Source organism: Plutella xylostella, chromosome 24 (assembly GCF_932276165.1).
Source record: "Plutella xylostella chromosome 24, ilPluXylo3.1, whole genome shotgun sequence".
NCBI lineage: Eukaryota > Metazoa > Arthropoda > Insecta > Lepidoptera > Plutellidae > Plutella > Plutella xylostella.
This window is the reverse complement of record NC_064004.1, coordinates 831,362-857,231: the sequence shown is the minus strand read 5'-3', so window position 1 is coordinate 857,231 and position 25,870 is coordinate 831,362. Positions and strand designations below refer to the sequence as shown.

The window sequence follows — 25,870 nt, the reverse complement described above, 5'->3', positions numbered from 1 at the left end:
CGCTAACTTTGCAACATAAACAAGTGCCAATAACTGGATCTCTACGCTACTACATATCTACGTCTTTGGCACAAGTATTGGATTACACCTTTGATGAACAATACTATGAACTAAATGGAGTGTCAGTGCAAAAGAAATGTCTCGACCTCACTTACAAAGTGAGCTCTTATTTTTAATAGTGAGCTCTTATTCTAATGATTTGAGTAAAAAAATAGGATAGTATTTAGCTTTGTTTTCGTATTTTCTTGTTCGTATTTTGTTTATCAAAGGATCACATGGTACAAAACTATAATGGTACAAATTTATATAGGCACCCGCACCTTGCAAATTAAAGGTGGAGAGAAAAATGGACTTTATTTAACTGTCACTGTGACCCTTATGATGCCGAACACGGAGAAAGTCGAAACGCCATATCTCACAATGTTTAACTAGGTTTCAGATAGGCTCAGACTACATAATAAAGGACAAGTCTCAGATAACCTAGATCCTGTGAAACAAACTTTAAACTTGACGAAATCAATGGAAATAAGTATTAACGTATTATATTTGACTAGATTTTTATTTTAAACCTCACATAAAAAAAGCTTTTACAAAATGTAATGTAAGTAGGTACCTATTTTGAAATGAAATATGTGTGGGGACATCTCACACACGGCCATCCGACCCCAAGCTAGGCAGAACCTGTGTTATGGGTGTCGGACAGCTGATATATCTACACAAATACATAGATAGATAGATACTAAATATAAATATCAACACCCAAGACCCGAGTACAAATATCTGTCTTTAAACAAATATCTGCCCCAGCCGGGAATCGAACCCGGGACCATCGGCTCAGTAGTCAGGTCACTAACCACTACGCCATTCGGTCGTCGGGTTATACCACTTCTTAAAAATGACCACAAAAACATATGACCAACATAAACGTATGTATTTTACTTGCGAAAACCCCTAATAGTAACTCGACAACCTACAAACCATTCCAAAACCTATATTCACTCAAAACCACACTTCCAATGTCTATAAATAACATAAATAAACATCACTGACTCAAACCCCTTTATTAAAAAACGTAGACTTAAGATAGTACTGGTTTAGAACCCAGTCCAGAGTTTTCATTCAAATCAGTTGTCTAAACCTGGGTTTTAACGAGAACTTTAGTCTTCGTTTTATAATAACGGATACACATCACTGATTCACAGAGTCCAATTTATTAGTCTAACTAGAGGTTTCTAGAAGGTTTTCTTCGCCCGTTGAGGTAGAATCGTGTCTTTTGCGAAACTGAAGAAGGAGAGAAGGCTGTATCGCTTGGACTTACGGGAGAGATAGTCCGTCACTACGTTGTGGTCACCTGGAAATGAAAATATTTTGGTAAGTATTGTGAATGTGGGAAAGGCAATGTCTGGACAAGCTTAAGTGCCAATTTTTCCTTAGTCGGTTAGAGCATAACCAGGTATTAGTGGTTGATTTTTGACACATCTGTCAAGAATTTTGTATGGAGATGACGTATAATTTATAACCAATCCCTGGTCGGTTAGATAACTGACTATGGAGAAATTGGCACTAAGTACATTAGTAGGTATACATACAGGCTGTTGCAAAAGTGGTACCTGTACTAAGCTGAGATGAGGTGACTCGTCATTCTGAACCACTTTTGGTCTTTGAATTTTGGAAATTCGCAAAACACAACCTTATAAGTAAGTACTTAAAATGGTGAATGTTTTTTTATCAGTCAACCTGTACTTTGAGAGAACAGAATATAGATTACGAATATTGCTTTTGTGCATATTGCAATAGGAATTGTGAAACATCATCATCAGCCTATACCAGTGCACTCTGGACGTAGGCCTCTCCCAAAGCACGCCACTGGATGCGATCTTTAGCTTTCCTTGTGGGACATAAGCAGTTCCACAATTCCTATTTCACTCAGAGTAAGTATTTGAGTAACAAAGCACACTCACCCAGCAAATGCTGCCGCTCCCCGGTGGTGGGCAGCACATAGTCGTTGGCGGAGAGAGACACGAAGAAGCCGAACGGCACCAGCCAGAGGCAGATGGTGAAGTAGCCCAGCACCTGGAGAACAAGAGAATGATAGATTTTCTTTATTTGCACAAGATCAGGTCACAATTTTATTATTGAACATTCAAGTTACTCTAACATGTTAAAAATGTATAGAATGGACAAAAAGATATTAAAAGGTATATTCAACAGTTATTTGTACAGTCAACAAATCATGTTGGTTTAAGGTAAGTGAGCCACTATTGGTATCATATGGGTTTTCATAAATGTATTGAGAAACGGTGCAGCGTTGACAATGCCTATGAAGTGCATCACTTGTGTTAATTTCTATATTGGACTGCCTCTGTGGTCTAGTGGTAGAAGCTTCGCTTCATGGCCCAGAGGTCCCGGGTGGGACCATCAATTTGTGTTTCTAAATTGTGGTTCTAAGTTTGGTTAGGACATAGAAGGCTGATCACCTGATGTCCGAAACAGTGAAACGATCCATGCTGTCGGATGGGCATGTAAAGCAGTCGGTCCTGCGCCTAGCTCTCTCCAGTCGTGTCGGTCAATCCGTCCCATTGGGCTATGCGAGTGATGGAACAGAGAGTGCTCCTGTGTACTGCGCACACACTTGGGCACTATAATCTACTCCTGCGTAGATGGCTGATCTCAAATGAGATTGGCCGCCGTAGTCGAAATTCGGCTAGGAGGACATTATTATTATAATTTCTATAGAAAGATACTGTGTGTTGCATACAATACCTTTATTGAAACGTTTGGTCCTAAGAGTTGTAGGTGAATGGTAAGTAGGTATAATTAATGTAGCAAAGTCAAATGTTTTTATTTATCTGCTAGACAAAATAGATTTTGATTCCAAAACTCACCTCAGTCAAACTGTAATACACATCACCAAAATATTTAAACGCATAATAGTGATGCGCCACTAGTGTTGTGACACCAAGCACGAACGGGACACTAGTGACACGGACCGATGGGAAGTCTTTGAGCAGGACACAGTGGATCAACTGCTGGAACAAGCCAAGGAGGCTCAGCGTGGCCGGGAGGTCCTCGAAGATGAGGAAGCCAATGTGGACTACCGCTGTGCCCTGGAAATGGAGAGGTTAAGGTTTGTTACTACATTATTCTATTCAAGGTAAGGGTCTGTCATTCTATTCTAAGAAGGGTTTTAAATTAATAGGCTAAGAAAACTTAAAATGCTTTGAATGCACATTACATTTAGGTTACCACCCCTAGAAAAATATTTTGAATCTTAGAGTTGTAGGTTAAAGATGATCTGATGATTACTGAATTCATGCACATATACAAGCCTAATAAAATTAGTGATCTGTGAATAATAATATGTGGGGACATCTGACACACAGCCATCCAACCCCTATATAGGCTAATAATTTTTCATTTGATTTGAATATGAAAGTCTACTTATCTCATTTGCTGATTGTACCTATCTTGCCCCGAAAAAGAGTTCACTGGAGAATCAACATCTGCTGTCCATCTTCCTACCTGAGTTTTCATAAAACAAAACATATAGCTACTTACCACAATAAGCCATGTTATGACATGTTTGGCTATTACTGTGTATTCTTCTACCAACTCGGCGAGGTAATAAAGTCCTGTGGCTGGAATTATAGTGTATTTTCAGTTAATATCTTAATTTAAATAGAAGATAAAAAATTATAGGCCGTCTTTTATAGAGCCCATGTTTGTTTGATAAATAAAATATTTGTCGCCCTTTCATCAGTATACTATGGTAAGATTTACTATTAATAAACAGTAAAGCTGAAGAGGCCTTCATGTTATAATTGCAACGCAGGTTTGCTAAAAATAGCAATAAAACAGACGTAAAAAATGTAAGGGCCATTTTTAAAGAATACAACAAGATTGAAGTACTTAATTTACTAAGAGTTTACAAAGATAGCTTACCAGTAGCTAGTGTAAGAAACACAGCCTGCAGGAGCATAGCTAAATAGCTTAAAATATAAATAAATAACATTTTGGAAACCTTGACTTTGTCTTTTGTTGATAAATTTTGAATATTTTTTTTAGGTTAGACGCGTTGTCATGTCAATGTCAGATAGATAGAAGTTATCTGTGTTGAGAGGAAGGTCTGTGGCAGGCAAACTTCTCAGAATAATAATTAACTTCCTCAAATCCTCGCACTTCAATCAAGAGAGACGGGAACGGGTTAAACATTTTTTACTCTCTAGCGTGAATATTTGAAAATGAAAAAAAAAAATTAAAAATGAAAAAAGATTTATTTAAATTAAAGATTATGAAGATACAAATAATAAAGGTTGCAGTGTTTGTTTGAACCATAGAATAACTAAGTACTAGTACTTACTTACGGTTTGAACACTAGATAGATACTGTAAACACGGAATTACTTCTTTATTGTTTGAAATTGTTCAAGCGATGTTAATGCCAAAGTTTTAATAATTTCCACCCCATTGTTTTTTAAGGACTAAGTAAAATAAATAGACATATTCTTTAACGATATGGTTTTAATTCTCATAATATGTATATAAAAATTATAAAATACATATACTTATAAGATTTGTGGCGACACCTATCTTTGCGAAATGGAAGCTTCAGCACGAACGCCATTACAACCCTGAAGGCATCAGGAGTTGTTAATCAATTTGAACAGATGGCAGCACGCGTCAAGAAGTACACACACGTACAATCGTTCATACATCGCGGTATCAGAATTCCTAGCATTTACAAAATAAAACAACAATCGATAGTTGGCCCTTCCTTTTTAGTGGTTAACCGTAGGTTCACTCCATATTAAGTTCCGGATGGTGAGTCTTGATATGGCCTTTAAGGCTACACTTCTGAATAAAAGCTTGTCCACAAACAGCGCACACATGTCGACGATCATTCGTATGAATCTTCATGTGTTCTTTCAACGTCTTCTTACGAGCATATGCTTTCTTGCACACATCGCACTCGTGCGTCCTCTCACCGACATGCTTGATCATGTGCACTTTCAACTCGGTCACTGTGAAGCAAGTGTAGCCGCACGTTTCACACTCATTGTTTTTCTCTTTCAAATGGTCTTTCTTTAGATGCCTAGATAAGTTGTATTTGCGGTCGAATTCACGATCGCAAACGTTGCACTTGTATTTGATTGGTGCGGCGCCGTGTGCCTCCACTAAATGGCGTTGTCTTGCGAAGTATTCTGTGAAGCGAACGCTGCACTTCGGACATTTAAACCTTTTGAATAACTTGTGAACGGCGTCTGTGTGTGTTTTCTTTTTCTGATACGACGGAAATACTTTCCCGCACACTTCACACGGATAGTTACCGCCAACGTGTATCGATTTCACGTGCACTTTTAACCTGTATTTTGTTATAAATCCAGTGCCGCACTCTTTACACACATAGTTTCTGAAGTGCAAATTCATGTGTCTTTCCACCGCGCCAAAAGTCTGGAAAGTTCCATCGCAGATTTGACACACAAGATCCTTTTCCAGCTTAAAAGGTACCAGCCTGTCCGTGTATTTCAAGCACATTTGCTTCTTATGCGTCTGATTCAGATGTTTCTTCAGCTCGCTCAGGTTTGCAATTTTACTATCGCATATTTTACACTTCAGGTCTGTTACATCGACATTTACAACTATATTTTCTGGTCCATACTTGTACAGGAATTTCTTTACATCTATAGACTTATGGTCTTGGTTTGTATGTGATTTCAGTTCTTCTAGTGTACCTAAGGCCTTCCTACAGTAGAAACATGGGTAGCCGTGAGTGGTTTTGCTGCGAAAAGGCGTTACATTTGAGTTTTCAATCATAGTCGATATGTTAATTATGTGAGCTCGTTTCTCTGTTATGTAGTTTGATGAAATGTCGAGCTTCGCGGCCATTGATTCTTGTTCTATGAGTATTTTTTCCACGTCCCTCGCTGTTATGATCTTATCTGGAACAAAGGCAAATTATTGTGTGAGGATAAAATTGTAAAACAATAAAATACTTCTACACTAACTGTCACTAACCAGAAGAAAGGTAACATAATACACTCACGATCAATGAAAAAGTTCCTTAAAAAGTTGGTTGTATCGCTGCTTTCATATTATCGAAAAACATGATTGTTGGAAAAACGCGTTTAATCTTTAAGTCTTGTACGAGAAAACACATCATAATATCAAAGTAATATAATATAATTTAACTACTTGTCAGTAAATACATATTTATTTGACATATTTGAGTCTTTAAAGGACCGACATGAATGGTCAGAACGTGCTTCCGAAGCAGCGATTGTGTCACTGGATCTTCTTCATTGCTCGTGAGTGTATCACACAATCATACCACCCACCTCTAAGCCTGTGGCAGTGCTGCAGGAACCCCGGCGGCGCGCGCGGCCGCAGCGTGGCCCCGGGGTAGCGGGACAGGAGCGCCGCCTCGCGCGCGTCGGGGGACGGCGGCGGGGAGGAGGGGGGGTCTGGAATACATACAATACGATAGTTCATGAGAATACCTCTATTATAATATAAAGGCATAGGAGCGGTGGTAGCTCAGTCGGGTAAGCGCCCGCTTCTCACGCCAAAGATACGGGTTCGATCCCGGCGCTGACATGTACCAATGAGTTCTTTTAACTTAAGTACAATGTATACCATCGCTCTTACGGTGAAGGAAAACATCGTGAGGAAACCTGCATATCTAGATCTAGCACATCTAGATATGTGAACCCACCAACCCGCAGTGGACCAGCGTGGTGTGGAAATGGTCCAAGCTTAGGAAGGCAGTTTAGACCTTGGGGATATGCACAAAGGTTCCATTCGAGAGAGCCAGGTGCAGGTACTAACACCCCCACAGAGAATAGAATAGAATAGAATATAAAGGCGAAAGGGTTGGTAAGGATTTAGCTGAGATCTAGTCATATGCTACTTTTTATCACGGAATTCCCACGGGAAATCTTTTTAAGCCGAGACGAAGCTCGCGGGAACAGCTAGTGTACCATAAAATCTTCAATTTATCAACTGCCAAGTATGTATTCTAATTTCTTATCAAAGGTTAGCGTCCACCTGGAGGCTGGAGTCCAATGTATGGAAAAACCGTGTCGGCACTCGGCAATGCCGATGAAGTGGACGCACTTGTGTGAATTATATACAAAGAATACTGGTTTCCTACAATGCCGAAAAGTGGACCATACCTTAACCGTACATTATTAGATATATGAGGATACAAATGACGCAAAAAAATATTGGCAAGTAACATTATCTCACCCCCGTAGTCCCCATTATCATCAGGCACATAATCATCATCATCATCATCTTCGCTCCGGCACTCTGTCTTCACCTCCTCCACCTTCACCACCACCTCATCGCCGTCATTGAGCAGGTTCACCACTGGAAATACAAGATTAAGTTTATTTTACAGAAACAACTTACCAACAAAAGTATGGTCGCCAAGCACAGTGAAAAATTATGTATAAATAAACCTGGTGGTTATACATACATATAGAAATAAGGGATTGTAAGTACAATAATTATACCTATATTAAAGTACCTCTTAAAGTACCTAAAGGTAAAGGAAAACATTGTGAGAAAACTTGTACATCTAGATACTAAGGGCGACTTGCACAAGAATCTTAAATCTAGATTTAATGTCAAATCTCGGCTTAAGAAACGCCAGTTCATACAAATTTAGGTCATAAATTGAGATTTAACACTAAATCTAGATTTAAGCTTCTTGTGCAAGTCACCCTAAATGTATGGTCACTCCAAAATGGTGAAAAGCTTGTAATCTATCATGTAATTAATGAATGTACCAGCCTTTTGATTGTTGGGGATTATGACATAGTCAACAACAAAATGTTACTCATTCAAGCCTAACAGTACTGATTCTACAGATCATTTTGTTTGTTATGTAATGTAAAGTTGCCTACCAATTAAGCAGTGGCAAAACCTTCGCTCCTCCATAGTTTCTGTAAATGGTGGTCAACTTATGTAATCAGAACTGTACCTTGAGCGAACTCCCCGCGCTGCAGCGGGTCCACGTCCTGCAGTGCGCGCTGCCCCGCCAGCACCATCTCGCGGAAGCTGTTGGCGTCGCGCAACCGGTGGATGCACGACGAGCAGATGAGGTTGCTTGTGTTGTGTGTGTCCAGCTAGAACGTAGGATATTTTAGAATTAGATTCATGGTTGCAAGTTGAATGGTGGCCTAGAAAGGGACATAGAATTGTCTTTACTAGTCACCAAAATCACAAAACAGACAATAAATTATAATAAATAATAGTTGGCCTTATGGCTATGATTGATCTCCTATAGAGAAGTTGAAACATGTTTTTTATAGATTAGCGAGGCTGTACTATAAAGCATACATAGCTGGGTCTGCTCCTTTTGCCATAAAAGTGTCTAGAATAATAGAATTGACTGTACATCTGACTGATAAAAACCAGAGGTCATATTAACTAGCTTTGGCGTACCCAGCGTGACCCCTGGTTCTTCCTGGCCAGGTGCATAGTTAATTCACACGAGTAGTACAATAATCTCACATTAATATTGAAGCACTCCATGAATATCTCTGCATAAACCTCTCGGTTCCCTTCGAAGTTATACTCCTTCATCAGCTCGCGGTGGTAGCCGGCGGCCGCGCAGCAGCGGCACGCGCCGCGCGTCAGGATGTCGCGCCGCTGTCTCGCACCTTCCATGGCTGAATATAGCTGCTAAGTATAAGTTAAAGGTGGAAAAGGATGATCACAAAATCATCACAACAAATACAGTGAAGCATAGAGTATGTAATATCAGTGAAGATGAAGAGTAATTCACAGATAAGAAATATCAGAATTTGCTGTCAAAATGTTTTTTTTTTGTCTGTGTGAAGTCTAAACACCAGAAGAATTATTATTTATTTTGGCCTCTTTCTGTTACGACCACGACGATGACGCCAGGCTACGGGGCGGTGGGCAAAGTCCATTATCCGTGGACGTTCGTTATTATGTAATATGCACACGCAGTTGGTCCTCAACCAACCGATCACACGTCTTTTGATTGTTCAGGATGAGTTTAGTCTCGGCTATTTAATTTTTACTACTTAACTACTTACTAGGTACTTGAATGAAGAGGAAAAGAAGACGATGGTTTATACTGGCTATACCAATTATTACCAAGTAGGTACATAGAAAGAGAACCAAATAAAAGTCGTATGACGCGTGGTGGCGGCCGCAGGCAGCGGATTGCTCATACTGCTCATGCTTCATCATGCTTGAACCTTTTGACGCGTGCCACAGAAACCGTCAAATGACGGATGCGGGCGCAACGAACCAATGGGTGCTCACTCTAACGGTGCGTGGCTGGTAGGTATATTGATTTAGTTAAAATATTATCAAAGCGAGATGTATATAGGTAGGTACGTGGTAGGTACCCTACGCGTGCTGCCATCTGTTAACAGTGACTCATGGTCGACTCAAGTCGACGGTCGAATGGCGTAGTGGTTAGTCGAATGCCGAAGGTCCCATTCCCGGCTGGGGCAGACATTTGTTTAAACACAAATTGTTGGATAAATATATTTAATAAAATAAATATTATATAGGTTTTTGCTCACGTGATGGTTCAAGGTCCAAAGCTCGGCGTGGAGGGCCCTCCCGATGCTTGAGTAATCCGTTTTAATCTTGAGGTTCTCACACACAAAATCACATGTCCACTTATAATCGTATACACAAATATAATGCCTAATAGCAGCTGGTAATATTTAACCGAAAATACAAATATTGCGAATATCGAGACCGCGCCGAAATACAAGAGCAGATAACCCGACGAGAGGCTGCCAACGACTGAGTAGACTGTCAAAAATAAAAGAACCTACCCACATACAAATATAAAAGTGTTCGTCGGTACCGAACACAAATATTTGTACTCGGGTCTTGATATTTATAAATTTGCGTCGTACCTACTAAGTCAAATTACGCGACCTCAAGAGCAATAAAATGGTTTGTATTTTATAATATGAATAAAACATCATCATTAAAAAGTACAAGTTTATTTATTTAGCTTTGTTCTTAACAATAATATTATAACTAAAACGTTTTGGAACATTGGGTTAGAACATAGAAAACCTTATAGAAAGTAAATTTTAACCAACCAATCACGACACAGCTTGAGGTGACAGTCCACAAAGCTAGTCCATTTCTTTCCAAAGTCTTTATTACATTTGACAAATCAAAGTAGTGTATGTCATAACTATTTACACATAAATAAAAATATACCAAACTCTCTATTGCAATATTATATAAGCAAAATTAATTAACCATAATCATATATTTATCAAGTTCATGTATATTCCTTATGTCAATACAGTTTTTTTTAACATGGAACGATAATGCATTTCATCAACTATCAATCCATCATTTAACTACTTTTAATATAAGGCAAAACATGTTTTCTCTCAATAGACAACAAGCTTTTTGAAAGCAATGTACACAAAATGACCAAAATCTTTTTTTATATCCTACCTAATCCGTGATACATTGTATCTCTATTCTCTATGCCTAATCCTTAAAATAATAAAAGAAAACAAAACACACCAAAGGGTTAAAAACGAGTTTACCAAAACATAGACTCTTGCTTTTGTAGTGAACATGCTGGTCCTTTAGCTGACTGCCTAAGGGTGCTTTTCCACCATAGATATGCTATGCTACGTTGCTATGGATGATGGTGATACATAGGTACTAACCATATTCATTGGACCACATACTTTTGAAATCTTCGCAGCATAGCTGCATAGCATATATGTCTGGTGGATAGGCACCCTTAGCGTGAGGCCCCATTGGTGCGTTGCGTCGCGTCATTCCATAGGAACGATCATCAACGGTCATAAAAATATATGACAGCGACGTCGACACAACGCACGAATGGTGACTTTGGTCACTCTATAAGACGAAAAACAAAGTTTCGGAGGGCTGCTGGCACCACGACTATATCTGAGGCGCGAGCATAGGATTCGATACTATTTTCGAATCTACACGAAGGGTCGCTTTTACCAAACGCTAAACGTATTTAAATGAAATTTTTAATACATTTTGTACCAACTGACGTCGTATGACAGGCTACTAAATACGTTTAGCGTTTGGTGAAATTCTACCTAACATGGAAAAAACAAATGCCACTTTTGGAACTAACAAATTTGCCTTACATTTTGACAGTGACATTTGACGATACGCAACGTAAACGGAGGTTTCGAATCCTGTGCTCGGGCAACTGGTTGTATCAAACGTGCCGATTGCACGACAGCTCTCGTTCTTTCGTTTTTCGTAAGTATACAGGGTGATGCAAAAAGGGTATACTAAGCCGAAAGGGGGTAACTCATCGTCATCCTTAACAACTTTTGTTCTACGAGTTTTGGAAAATCGCAAAAAAAAACATAGCAAAAAGTCACGTGACCAACAAAGTTTCTATAAAGAACTTTTTCAGGATGATCCCCTGAGTCACCCCCCCTCGGCTTAAGCTGCGTACAGACCGGCCCAACGAACGCCCAACGATGGATATTTATCATACATAATACAGGGCAGATTGCAGCAACAGAGGTCAACGAAACCCGTTCGTTGGCGTTTGTTAACCCTTTTTGCAACACCCCGTAGAGTAATCCTCCTCAATCGAAACAGTTCCTCAGCCTCAATTCTTCGTCTCCAGCCTCTTCGACTTCCTGGGCTGAAGCGGGGGTCGCTTCTTGCGCGTGTGCACCAGCAGCGAGCAGTCCGCAGCCGTGTGGACCTTGTTTATATGAGCCTTCAGAACTTGCTTAGTCACAAACATCTTCTTGCAAACATCGCACTGGTGCTCCTTTACCCCTGTATGCATTAACAAGTGGCGTTTATAGTCGTTCAGACTGAAGAATTGTAAATCGCATAGTGTACACTCGTAGTTTCGCTCTTTCAGGTGGTCCTTGCGCTTGTGGGCTAAGTAATGCGGTTTCCAGTCAAACACTTTGTCACATAGCTCGCAGTTGATGTATTTGATTGTGCTCGGATGTTTCTCTATGGAATGCACATGTCTAGCGTAGTAGGACGCGAATTTCTCCGGACAATGCTTGCATTGGGCAGTTGTAAGCTTCATGTGAACCGTGTCAAAGTGTTTCTTCTTGTATTCCTCTATCGGGAACACTTTGCCACAGATGTGGCACGGATACTCTCCGGTCACATGTTTTAATGCATGCTTTGAGAACCGCTTGTAAGACAGGAACGGGAGACCACAATCCGGACAGACAAAGTTCTGCAAATGTGTGTTCATGTGTTTATCCAGCGCTCCGTAGTTTGGGAATGTTTCTTCGCATAAACAGCACGCTCCACCTTCTTTCCTTAAAATGAACGGTATAATCCTCTGCTTGGCTTTAGTGAACACCGTCTGATGTACATCCTCAAGATGTTGGAACAGATTTGGCCAAGTGACTTCAACGTTGCAAACGGTGCACTGCAAATCCTTGATGTCTAGCTTGAAGGTTTCATTTATAGAGCTTGGTTTGGTGATTTCTGAGACAGCATTGATTCGTTCAGTGATGTGTGTGTCGTTCACGTGTGGTCTTAGTTCTTCTGGGTCGTCGAATCTGGTCTTGCAGTAAGCGCAGTGGTAGTATTGGGTGACGGTCTTGAATGGGACAGCGTTAGTGTGTAGGAGGATATTTTTGATCTCGTCAACGAATATTTGGTGGTTGGCTGCGTTCCGTTCGGTGTTGTCTGGGAAATAAAAATAAGTATAAGTATTTGTTCAAAAATTAATAGTTTATTTAATGGAGGAAGGTGCAGTAGCTATAATAAAAACACTAAAGGTAAGCGTCCATCTATCGATATCGTACACAAAGGACGCATACTGAATCCGAATATGAAGTGGACGCACTAGTGTGAATTTATTTAAATTTGGCATTGCCGACGCCGTTTCGCATGCATTTATGACAATTCGTTACATGCGATGCCTACGATATACCTAAAGATAAACTATTCACACTAGAAAATTTGTTTCATACAACTCATTACTCTTTTGCAGGTTATTTCAGTGTGACCAATTTATATCTTACTAGCTGTTCCCGCGCGCTTCGCTTCGCCTTAAAAAGTTTTCCCGTGGGAATTCCGGGATAAAAAGTAGAATTTGTTCTTTCCCAGGGTCTAGACCGTATGTATACCAAATTTCATTCAAATCCGTTCAGTAGTTTTGGCGTGAAAGAGTAACAGACAGACAGACAGACAGACACAGTTACTTTCGCATTTATAATATTAGTTAGGATAGTTAGGATGCACTCATCCAGAAGGGCTAGCACGGGGCGCAATAAGATGTGACATAAGTTCTGTTTTGTATCGGGCTCAATAACATTGCGCAGCCCCAAGAGAGAGCTCGATAAACTTACTTGTCGTGACTTAATGGCGCCCCGTGCTAGCCCTTCTGGTCGCGCAAGACGCGCACGCCAAGTTACCACATTGCGCAGCTTCGAGAGCGAAGGCGACGGAAAACTTTTGTCGCGTCTTGCGCACCGTGCTAGGCTAGCAGCATTTGATAGATATTATACTCACAGAGCGCGAGGTACTCGTTCTTGATGGAGTCGCTGCCGGCGCTGGCGCTGATGCTGTAGAGCCGCGGCTTGTTCGAGATCTTCTTGATCTCCACCTCTTCGACGAAATCGCCTGTGGAGAGGAGTCAGTGATGAGTAAGACAACCCAACTTTTTTGACCTACAGAGCGTCTATCTCAGCTATTGCAACACCCAGGCTTGCTGCTCCAAATTACTCAATATCTAGGCTGGTTAGATTTAAATAGTCATCTCTATCAAGAGGATATGTACAAAGTTTCCACTCGAGAAAGCGGATATAAGTTTATTAACGTGTGTGTGTGTATCTGTCTGTGGTAGCGTAGCTCCCAAATGGCTGAACCGATTTTTATTTTTTTAGGTGAAGTAATAGGTACCTAATGTTACCCAGGGTGTTTTAAGCCATATTTTATCAAAATCGGCATAGCCGTTCAAAAGTGATGCGACTTTTAGTGATAAATATTTGGGGGTTCTTAACGTTGCTTAGGTTATAACTATTTTATTTGGAAGTTTTTGTTCAGATTTTCTACTTTTTGCTGCAACTAAACTTTATTTCATTATTAAATTACTTACCCAAGTGTTTGTTCCGCTTGCCGCTGGGCTTGCCCGCGGTGTCCTTCTTCTGAGGCGGCCGCTCGATGCGCTCCTCCTTCACCTCCACCTCTGTGGGTAGTTGGATTTTTATGTAAGTACAGTTAACAAGAGAGACAAGTGTCTCTGTGCCGCGGCACGGGCCTGTTATCGACGTCGAGAAACTCCTTCAATGCAAATTTCTCCAGTGACATATTTATGGCGAATCTCGATATATTGACGTGATAACGAACCCGTGAAACAGCGGCAGAGCATAAAGTTTGATGTTAAAAATTATATTGAACAGTTTTGTCCCTCTCTGACAAAGAATAATATGTTAGAGAGGGAAAAAACAGTTTAATAGTTAAAACGTCCTATAAATTTTCTAATGAGCACTTAGGGTACACATCTAGAATCTAGATGTGCAGGTTTCCTCACCTTGTTTTCCTTCACCGTAAGAACGATGGTGTACATTGTAATAGGTAGTAGGAAGGAACCGCTACACGGGTTCATTATCAACGTATCGCCATTTGCCATAAATACAACGCAGCAATTGATGCAATTTATCGACGTCGATACCGAACCCGTGTAGCGGCCGCAGGAATTAAAAGCCACTTGCAGAAACATTAAATCTAGATTTAGTGTTAAATCTCGATTTAGGGTCAAATTTTATTTGGAATGACGTTTCTTAAATCGACATTTGACACTAAATCTAGATTTAATGTCAAATCTCGATTTAAGAAACGTCAGTCACTAAATCGAGATTTAACACTAAATCTAGATTTAATATGTTGGTGCAAGTGGCCCTAAAACATAGAACAAACCATCAAAGTCATCCTCCAGGAACTCCACCTCATAGTACTCGTCGGACTCCGAGCGCACGGAGCCGCTGTCCTCGCGGGGGCCCGACCCATTCTCTGAAGGAAACAGATACAAAGTTAACTCAGTACAGTAAAACTATAAAGTCCTGAAAACGGAAGTAGATTCTTAGTGTTACTAATTGTTAAAGACCATATTTAATGGATCTATTTTATTTATTAAAGGACAGTTAAAAAGTCTTTATAAAAAAAAAAAAACACGCACTCACGCCTTGTACTAATGTACTCCCTTGCGGGGTAGGCAGAGGTGCATTGCTGCACCCACTTTTCGCCAGAGTGTTATGTTAGTCTCAATGTAATAGGGGGCGGGCCTATTGCCATTTTACGGGCACATCCAAGACCCGAAAACAAATATCTGTGTTTAAACAAATATCTGCCCCAGCCGGGAATCGAACCCGGGACCATCGGCTCAGTAGTCAGGGTCACTAACCACTACGCCATTCGGTCGTCAGCCTTTATCAATCGGTACTTTATTTTAAAACTGTATGTAAAAGTAAGTAAATAACTGACAATGATAAAAAGTCATAGCAAAATCGCACTCTGTATTGTCAGGACTTTATAGTTCGACTGTAGATCTATAACCAACAAGCTGAAAGCTGATGTTTCAATCATCAATGTATTTTGTTTATTCTGTATTTTTTTTATGATGTTTTTAAAGAATTCTTTTTTTTTATAATGCCTATAAAGAGTTTTATTAAATCTAAATATCTACCTATCTTTCATTTCAGATTATGACTGATATGCTGTGCTTAAATAGTCATTCACAGATGTTTTTTTCTCTTCTTCTTCTTCTTCAGGTGCCATCTACTATGGTAGGTCCGAACCATATCGCCATTTTGGAATAAATACAATGCACTTAGGATACACATCTAGATGTGCAGGTTTCCTCACATGGTATTATTGTACTTAAACTCCTTAATTGAAAACACAATTGAAAGAATTTATTGGTACAGGCCAGGATTTGAACCCACAGCCTCTCAATTGAGAGGACGAGGCCTTATCCATTACGCTACCACCACTCTAATATCGCACAGCTAATACTTACGTAGTCTTACGATGGAGTCAAGAGCCTGGTTCTTGAACTTGTACGCGTCCCGGAGCCGTGTGATGCAGCTCTCGCAGATGAAGCCGTCACGGATCTCCTCAATGCCTTGCAGCTGAACATGTGGGATAAAAATAAGAACATGGATCAACACAAACTACCAACCCGCACTAGGCCAGTGTGGTGGACTAGGCCTAAAACCCTTCCTTCATTGGAAGGAGACCTATGCCCCAGCAGTGGGGACATGATGGGTTGTGTTGTGATGATGATAATCAACACAAAATGGCAAATATTATGTATGTATGTGAATTTTTACTACCTACAATATTTTTACAGTACACCTTCTCATTTATTCTTCAAGTCAACCAAGCAAATGTTGCCCAAAAGAGATTGCTTTTACTGATAAGGCCACCTTAGGTTTATCTTTCTGTTGAATCAACAGAGTTGTATTATCTGGAGAGCCCTAGTTTCGTCCAATATGCCATCTATGTTAGAGCCCTGGGGCCTTAGCAGAAACAACAGGAAAAGGCCAGATGGCCTCACATTGATCCCCTGGAAGAAGGGACGCTGCTTGCTGTGGGATGCTACATGTGTAGATGTGTATACACTTTTGCACCTTCACATGTGGCATCCACCATTGCAACACCTGGGGCCACAGCAGAATCAGCAGCAAAACAGAATTTAGATTGTCATGATATTTGACAAATAAAAGAGTTGTTCTATCCTACATCTGCACCTGTTTTTGCTGGCTTCACCAATGGTTTCCTAAAGGAATTTTAAGTTGAATAGAAGTACCTATTTATACTTATATATACTTTCTATTTCGTACCTATATATACTTTCAAACTAAACAGTGAGATGATTGACAAGTCATAACTAATACTTGGTCTAACTAAGGTCTAACATTAGTAGCTTACAGGCGCGGATCCACCCATATGGGCAAGATGGGCATGCCCATCACCTAAATGCCTTGCCATATCACACCACGGGATTTCAATATAATAATTTCGTTACTTTATCATTTTCGTATGGCTATTTTTTATAATGATGCTGATGGTGATGATTTCTGGCTATGCTAAATATTTTTTTCCACCTCGAAAGCCCTCCGGATAGTTGTTGAAGAATTCAAAAACCATAAAATTTTCGGTCATGCCTAGAGTGAGTTTCGGCTAACAGCGTATAAGTACAACGAGACTAGTTTGATCTCAATAAGCCAAATAGTTTTTATAATACAGTAATTATTATAAAAAACTTTAAGATTTTGATGAAATTCTAATTTTTTAAAATAAAAATTGCTAATTTGGTGTCGATATTTTGTAAGTGTAACTTTTCATTGCTCATGAGTAGACTTTTAAATAGCTCTAGGTAACATAAAACTATTCGGCCTATACAGATAAAATAAGCCACATAGGGAATATGCATGTGATTCAAATAAAGTTCAAATATTATTTTTAATAAACTTTGTTATTACAAAATTATGCCTCCATCCAATATTTTTGATTTTATAAATTATTTTCGATCCAGTAAATAATTGTTGAAAAGTAGAAAAAAACTGCAGTAAATTCAAACTTTACAACGTCACGGATTTTCATTTTTAAAAAGTTTTCATAAGTATGTAATTCTCAGAACAATACAGGGTGTTGCAAAAAGGGTATAATAAGCCGAAACCTACATGTGCAGCATGGTATATCTAAGCCCGAAACTGAAATCAGAATTTCAATGATGAAAATAAATTATTTTCCATAGAAACGTTTAGTCTTTTACGGCCCCGACAAAGTAGTCAAATAAAATATAGATATATTTTTTTGTATAAGTACCTGCCTCACGGGTTTTTTTTGGGACACGCAAAGTTGGGATGATTTTTTGGAGAATATTGTTGAATAGGTCTTTCAAAAATATTGCAGGTAAGCTCAAACCATTTTTTGATTCAGTGATTGGTTTACGAAATATTAAGCTTTGAAGTGGTAATTTTTGTTAGACTCAAATGTCCCCCCCCCCTGCTGGCTAAATAGTTATTCCAAAAATATGAAAAAAATCACGGATATAGTACATATTATGATGAAATTAAAAAGAAAATTATCTCAGGTAAGGTAAGTAGACTTGTACGGATCCCTTAGTGGGCGAGTCCAACTCGCACTTGGTCGGTTTTTTGACTTGCCCATCACCTATTTTGAGGTCTGGATCCGCGCCTGGTAGCTTATGCTAATGTGAAATGATGTGGTGTGGTTCATCAAAATTCATCATCTTGCCTCAGTAATTTCATTTGTAATATATTATTGTAGGCCTGTAGGGATAAAATATCTTGGTTGGGGGAAAGAATACGAAGGCCGGTTTGTTTGTTTTTAATATTCTTAGAATAAGTACTTACATCTACGGCAAAGCATTGCTCCAACATACTGCCGTATATCTCCTCCTCGCCCATCCATGTGTAACTGTTCCAGATAGCTTTGAAGCAGCCATCGTGAAGGCAACATACACACGGCCCGCACAACTCCATTTTGATCTTTTTATTAAATGACATTGTTTTGTTTTGGACACTAAAAACAAAATTTTATCGAATTTAGATTCAGAACAATCACCGATCACCAAAAGAAGAAATCAAAATGACAGCATTCGAAAAATGGACGCCGACACGAGTCGCAAAAGTGACGCCAACGCCACAGACAAGGAAGAGCTCAGAAAAAGGTTATGGATTTTAGGCCGGGCACAAACTTACGATTATTTATCTGACATTAGTATGGCTCCTCTGTTGGGAGAGTGGAAAAACTGATAGAAGATTACGTAACTATGTTGTAAGTTTCATTTGAATATTTGATTATCCTCTAACTCCGACGCAAAAAGGGACGTTATAAGTTAGAATGTCTGTGAAGTGATAAATTATCGGGAGTAGACCGCTTCTAAAACAATCATCACAGAACAACTTTGGAAATAAATGGAATTTCTTGACTTTTATTTTTTTATCTGTGTCGTGCAATGTATTGAAAATGGATGCATTTTGTTTGTATCCAAATTTCTACGGATTTGTTTTACAAATTCCTCAATAGCCTGTCTTAAATCGTCGGCTTTTCTGCCAGCTTTCTGCGCGGAAATACCTTCTTCATTCATCACAGTGTAAAAATGAGCGTGCAAAAGAATAACGGGCCGTTAATTGACCCAGGGCTATGTCGGTGTTGCAGATCTATAAAGAAATGTAGAATACTCACAGCGGAGTACACCTGGATGGACCAGCGGGAGGTGTACTCCGACATGATCATGGACTGCTTCGGAATATTAGTGAGTACACTGTATAAATATGTTTATAAACATTCTGTATGGATATGTTAGCTATCTTGAATCTTATGCTTCAATGGAGTGTGTCGGCAAAGATCTTCACTGTTCTAAATGTTAAAACTAAGGTTGGATTGAATACAAGCCTATCTACTGTCATAGAACACTGGCAAAAAAGTCTTCAGAGATGTATTACTACTACTATTGCCTACCAGCGTGGTGGGAAATGCTCCAAGCTTAGGAGGCAGTTTAGACCCTAGGGATATGCACAAAGGTTCCATTTGAGAGAGCCAGGTGCAGGTACTTACACCCCTACAGAGAACAGAATAGAATAGATGTATTGCTACCTATTTGTTTTGTTAACTTTTATTCATGATATATTCATCTCTATAACTACATATTATTGATTTGGGTTGAACAGTAGCTAATTAATTAAGATAATAGATGCTAAACTGAGTAATAATAATTTTTACTGGGGTTCCTAGTTCACATGAACATAGGCCATAATGGCAAAACTTATGAGGTACCAAAACTTTTAACTCTTTGAGCTTTACTTATACAAAATAAAACAGACTTCAATGTTAGAACTTTATACATGTGGATCCCTTGGATTAACATATTATAGGCTAATTTGTATTGTTCGGAATTCCCATGGGAAAACTTTTTAAGGTAAAGTGAAGCTCAGAAGAACAGCTAGTAATAATCATAATTCCCTCACCCTACTCCACAGCTGTCCCACACGGACGACAGCGAGCGTGACTGTGGTGTGTGCGCCACCTGCGTGGTGCGGCTGCGAGATGCCTCCAGCTTCCGCAGACAGGTCAGTTGCATGTAAATGTAATTTTACAAAGACTTTTTATCATTTTCACTTTCTCACTTACAGTTAATTGCATGTTAAAATTAAAGAAGCTAAATTGATAATCTTATTTATATAGATTTTGGCTTTAATAAAGGTAATACTACTGAAATTTACATGTTATTTATTCATAAATCCTATGATAAAAGTGCAGATAGTAGGTAATTCATTACCATCAGCTTTATCTAACAAGTTTCAGCAGTTGAGTATATTCATGTATTTATTCATTTTTCTTTACTTATCTTTCATTCTCTTTCCAGGTGCTTCAGAGTGAGGAAGTGTTCTTGCAAGCCCGGCTGCAGTACCGGGACGAGCTGGACGGCCACGGTGAGCTTATACAGGGTGTTCCAATACAATAATACTAGTTTTTGCAGTTGCTTCGCTGGCATTGACTTATCACCCAGTCAGTTTAGATTTATTCCCAGGACTTCATCCCCATTTTCAAACTTCATCATCATCAGCCTATAGCATTCCACTGCTGGACGTAGGCCTCTCCCGAAGCACGCCACTGGATGCGTTCTACTTATAGCTTTCGGCATCCGATCATAACCAGCCACATTTCCCTAGTCGTCACCCCATCTAGCCGGAGGGAGTCCCACACTACATTTGCCTATTCGCAGACTCAAATCCAGAACATGTTTACCCCATCAGTTATCGATTCTTAAATAACCAACTCTGATATCGGGAATAACAAAACAGCAATACATTCTGATTGAGTAGGTATTTAACTTTACTATGAAACAGTAACAGTTGTTTTGATTTTCCCGATTTCAGAGGTGGTCCCAGAATTAAAGTTATACAGTACATTGATACCTGTCAACGTGATAGCCATTAATAAACAAACATCATATAAGTGAAATGTACCCAGTTTCAGACGTAGAGAAGAAACTCCTAGACCTAGAGCCCAAGCTGGAGCCTCGAGACGACGCCAGCGACCATCATTCCGCGCGGGAAGCTGATGACCGCTCCACGGGGTACCTGAGCGATGACCACGCGGGGGACATGGGGGTGGATGCAGGTGAGGAATTTACTGTTTGATTCCAATTTATGGTAAACTGCTAAATACGCAGTTTTAGAAACGAAAGTATGTCAGGCTAATGGCACGTGGAGACCCGTAGTATCTGCCTACCCCTCTGGGAGGCAGGCGAAAGGTCCTTCATAAAGAAAGCGTTCTCCATAAAAAATCTTGTGGCCAACAAAGTTTCTATGGGAAAGGATTTTTTTTTCGACCCCCTAAGTCACCCTATTTTGGCTTATACCCATTTTGCAACACTCTCCATATCTATTTGAATATTGTTAAATTAAACTTAATGGGCCGAATTTCATCAAACTTTAATAATATATAATTTTTGAAATAACCTTATTTCCAGACGTGAAATCGCCCAAAAAAGAAGACATCGAGGTGAAACCGGACGCCGGTCTCTCGAAAGACACAGCGCAGCCGCCGCCCTCCGACGACGATGACGACCTGCCGCTGGCGCTGAAAGCCAAGAAGAGAGTGGGGAAGAAGACGAAGACTAGCAAGAATGGGAAAATCACGAAGGCGAAGAAAAAGACGGCGAAAGTTGCGAAAGGTGAGCTGTGATTTTTTTATGTTGAAGAATAAATGTAAATGTGCGTTGCTGTGGGCAACTTACTTAGGCACTATTCATTAGTCTGTGGTGCTGATTTTGTAGGTCCCAAATACACCATTAGGGCCTGTTTCACAATGTCTGGATAATGCCTACAATTTTCACAATGTCAATCTCTGTAATTACTCTAATGAGCTAATTAAAATAAAGTACCTACAATGTGACTTTATTGAAAAACACACTACATAAATTTCATTACTAAGTGAGCAGACAACCTTTCAGTGAATGAGAGACTTATGGAATAAATTAGTACACTTTTTCCATTTGAATAAAAGTGCTAGTGATATTTTAATTACTTTCTTCAATAATATTTTTACTCCTTATTCCACAGCCACAACGAAAAAACAACCGAAGCTATTCAAAAAACAACTAGAAAAGAAGGACACGACAGAACGGGACCTCGACTACATGGCCGAAGAAAACTTACTGAATATCATAGAAAATTCATACGTAGTGCCATTCAAGAACCGCAGAAACAACTACTATTGCTACTACTGTAAGGACTATTATCCTAAACCGGAGGATTTACGTGAACACACCATCACTCATGACACTAAACCATTCCAACTTCTAATGGGGTATAAAAAGATGCCCAAGTTAGATATTACTAGAATAGACTGCCGGCTTTGTACGGAGAAAATTGATGATATAAATACTTTTAAAACGCATATAGAACAAGTGCATGGCAAAAAGATATATTCTGAGGCTCCAGATAAATTGTTACTGTATAAATTGACATGGAATAACCTTACATGTGTAATGTGCAGTGATGTGTTTGAGGACTTCAATGGTTTGAACACGCACATGGTCGAGCATTTCTCGAATTATACGTGCGATGTTTGCGGCATGTGCTTTTTAGAGAAGCCAAGGTTAGATGCGCATTTAAAAAGGCATAAAGACGATGAGAAACACACGTGTGAAATATGCGGAAAAGTATTCAAATCTAACCATTATAAGGATATGCATGTAGATATTGTGCATAAGAAAAAAGCTATAATTCGGTGTCCGCGATGCGACGAGTGTTTTATGTCTTACGCGCTCAAAAACAAGCATTTAACAGACGCGCACGGCCAGAAAAGAGTCTACCCTTGCAACTTATGTGATAAGGTTTACAATCGACAGAAAACCTTAACCGAACACCAAAGGAGAAACCATCAAAAAGTTTTGCGACATCAGTGTGAATACTGCGAACAAAGATTTTACTTACCGTCGCGGTTGAAAGAGCACATGGCCACTCATACTGGCGAGAGAAACTTCCGGTGTGAATATTGCGAGAAAAGTTATCCGAGATTAAAGTCTTTACAGTATCACATACGGACACACACGAATGACCGCAGGTACAGGTGTCATATCTGCGGGCAAGCTTTTATACAGAATGCTAGTTTGAAATCTCATATAAAGAGCCATCATCCTGAATGTGAGATTGAGGGGTGTTATTTTTAAGCGTTGTTTGTGCGTAGAGGCTTGTGTGTGGCAGGTAAGATTAAGGCCCGGGTCTCCTATTTACTCCGTAGGTCGCGTCAAGTGTCACCGCCGTAGGCCGCGTCACGATACTCACTACGTCTACGCGCGAACGTCGGCGTGTGAGGGAGACCGCATCAGTACATTTCTATAGTGAGCATCGTGACGCGACCTGCGGCGTAAATAGGAGACCCGGGCCTAAGATGTTATGTGTAATGAAGGTAGGGGCTGGATAGTGAAACTTAACTGTTAAATTATATAAAAATCGAAAACCAGAGTTGGTTCTGCTATTTTGACGCACACTCGGACTGAACATGTAATATACTGTTATCCTGAAAACCCGGCTTTAATATTTGTAAGAAATACTCCATGGAAAACTGTTGCCCAGTGAGAATATAATGTAGCCAGTAATATCACAAAATAGTTTAAACCATGTTTCAAGGTATTTAAAAGCCTCATATTGTGGAATATGCAGAGCTGACCGCCAACCTCCAGTAGTGGAGAGGCACTAGAAGAAAAAGATATTGTGGTTATACGTTTTTAAAAAATATTGTTAGAAGCTGAGATTACGAATAATGATAAGCAATTTACTTGAATCTCATATATTACTCAAATGTGAAATGTGCATTTTAATTTTGATAAAAGTGTTTTCTCTTTTACTTTATGATTGTAAATATTCCATTAATGTTAGTAATATACAATTGTATTTTATGAATAAGTAACTATTAATTATTAAATTATGGGTTAGTTATTTTATAAAAGTATTTATAGATTATAATAACGAATTCTCATTAGATGTAAGCAATAATTAGAACATCGCAATGTCATTGTTTAGATCTTATTAATCAGTATTTTTTATTAAACATAGCGTAAAATATATTTAAAGTAAATTATTATTATATGCAAACTTTAATACAAGTGGTTTCAATTATTTTATTACCTTACGAAATATCATCACAGCCATGTGTGTCTACCTCATAGACCAACTACATGGTCTACCTAAGGTCTACCTACTCGATTCTAGTGATGTAACGAATGTGTGTTTTTGAACATTCGCGAATGCGAATGCGAATATTCAGTTGGTGTTCAAATTTGGCGCCATTTGTATGGTATGCTGTTCTAGGCGCATTCCGAAACGGACTAGCCAATACTAGACGCAGTTTTTTTTTGTAAAGTAGTTACACTTTTTGTAGTCCGTAGTCGAGCTAGCTTCAGTGATCATAACTGATAACTGAGGTTAAGCAACACATAGCACGGTCAGTCGGATGTGTGACCAATTTCAAGAGGTTTTTTTTCTGGGCGCTTCCTTGCTTCGGACGGCACGTCAAGCCGTGGGTCCCGGTTGCTGCTTCGGCAGCAGTCATTAAGCCTTGTCAGAGGCCTTCGGGCAGCTTGAAAATATCTGACCGTCGGGTTGCCCACTTGGTACCCGACAACTTTCTCAGCTCAAGCTTGCTTGTGTTGGGGTCCACAAACCCGCACTAGGACAGCGTGGTGGACTAGACCTAACTAAACCCCTTCCTTCATTGGAAGGAGACCCGTGCCCCAGCAGTGAGGACGTGATGGGTCATGATGATGATGATGATGACACTTTATTTAGCCCCGTAACTGTTACGACAGATTGTGCGGTACGGTTTCTGAGTGTGTAAAGGAGTCTACACACCAAACCCGCCGACCCGCCGACACAGCCCGGCGGCTTGGTGTCGGCGACTTTGTTTCAAGAATCATGTCGGCGACTCGTACCCGCGCGTGCAAGTACTAAAAAAGTTGTACTGATTTCTTGCCGCCGACCTCACCGACACAGCCCCATGACACATGTTGGCGGGTTGGCGGGTTTGGGTCGCCGACACCAAGCCGCCGGGCTGTGTCGGCGGGTTTGGTGTGTAGACTCCTTAACAGTTCTCACAAAATATAATAATAAGGCTGACAGTGACACTGAACACGACTTCAGTGCGTATCGGAACTTGATCGGAACTCAGTCTCAATTTTGTTCCGAGATTTGCCGAGCGGATTCGAACTCGAAAGATTCATCATTATAAATATGTAATACCAATACCAAATGATAAAGTAAAGACCTAAAATGTCATTAAGAAGGTAACTTATAAAAAGGTTATAAATAACAACAAACAATTTACAAATTACAATTATTTTCAAATTGTTTTTTTTCTAATGAGGCGTTTGTTAAAAAAAAAAAGTTCCTTTTTGGAGAAATAGATGGCGTTGTCTGGGGTTGTACCAACTTTCAAACCCTCAGAACACACTCAGATCACAATATGTTATTCTGTGAGGCTAACGAAATGTGAAAGTGACGTAGGTAGGTAGAATTGTAGTATTATTTTCTCCATGATGTCGATGTCACTGTTGCTTCAGCTTCAGAATACTTAGCACTATCCCAAGCCACATGCAGTCTGAGCCTCGGAAGGATGACTCGCGCTACCACCCGACATTTAATCACAACTAAGTCAAAGTCAAAGTCAAAGTCAAAATTTTTTATTCATCGTACAAATATAAAATTTTCTGATGAACGTCAATTTTTACAAATTACTCTCCGTTCGGATAAGGGGGGGCTCTTTCTGTCTAAGGAGAAGAACGGAGGCAAGAAACTCCTGAGCCATCTTTTCAAAAAAAGACTTAA

General features: G+C 39.7%; 4 protein-coding genes across 4 annotated transcripts; 1 reads left to right on the top strand and 3 right to left on the bottom strand.

The window, feature by feature from the left end:
- Positions 1-1,192: 1,192 nt before the first annotated feature.
- LOC105398728 (protein TEX261) lies at positions 1,193-4,101 on the bottom strand. Its single transcript, XM_011570937.3, has 5 exons — positions 3,943-4,101; positions 3,559-3,638; positions 2,886-3,107; positions 1,962-2,073; positions 1,193-1,351 (listed from the first exon to the last, which is right to left on the bottom strand). The coding sequence occupies exons 1-5, from the start codon at positions 4,010-4,012 to the stop codon at positions 1,233-1,235; spliced, it is 603 nt and encodes a 200-aa protein (XP_011569239.2). The 5' UTR covers positions 4,013-4,101; the 3' UTR covers positions 1,193-1,232.
- Positions 4,102-4,521: 420 nt separating this feature from the next.
- LOC105398783 (zinc finger protein 25) lies at positions 4,522-8,769 on the bottom strand. Its single transcript, XM_048629708.1, has 5 exons — positions 8,517-8,769; positions 7,984-8,128; positions 7,245-7,367; positions 6,335-6,460; positions 4,522-5,938 (listed from the first exon to the last, which is right to left on the bottom strand). The coding sequence occupies exons 1-5, from the start codon at positions 8,670-8,672 to the stop codon at positions 4,797-4,799; spliced, it is 1,692 nt and encodes a 563-aa protein (XP_048485665.1). The 5' UTR covers positions 8,673-8,769; the 3' UTR covers positions 4,522-4,796.
- A 2,805-nt stretch (positions 8,770-11,574) lies between these two features.
- Positions 11,575-18,664, bottom strand: LOC105398727 (zinc finger protein 799). The gene is made up of 6 exons (XM_048629707.1): positions 18,389-18,664; positions 16,034-16,135; positions 14,925-15,057; positions 14,104-14,193; positions 13,518-13,628; positions 11,575-12,689 (listed from the first exon to the last, which is right to left on the bottom strand). Exons 1-6 carry the CDS (start codon positions 18,539-18,541, stop codon positions 11,632-11,634), a joined length of 1,647 nt encoding a protein of 548 aa, XP_048485664.1. The 5' UTR covers positions 18,542-18,664; the 3' UTR covers positions 11,575-11,631.
- A 331-nt stretch (positions 18,665-18,995) lies between these two features.
- Positions 18,996-23,490, top strand: LOC105398782 (zinc finger protein 25). The gene is made up of 7 exons (XM_048629706.1): positions 18,996-19,293; positions 20,018-20,107; positions 20,404-20,470; positions 21,012-21,161; positions 21,514-21,717; positions 22,106-23,262; positions 23,439-23,490. The coding sequence occupies exons 1-6, from the start codon at positions 19,138-19,140 to the stop codon at positions 23,215-23,217; spliced, it is 1,779 nt and encodes a 592-aa protein (XP_048485663.1). The 5' UTR covers positions 18,996-19,137; the 3' UTR covers positions 23,218-23,262; positions 23,439-23,490.
- The last annotated feature ends 2,380 nt before the right edge of the window (positions 23,491-25,870 follow it).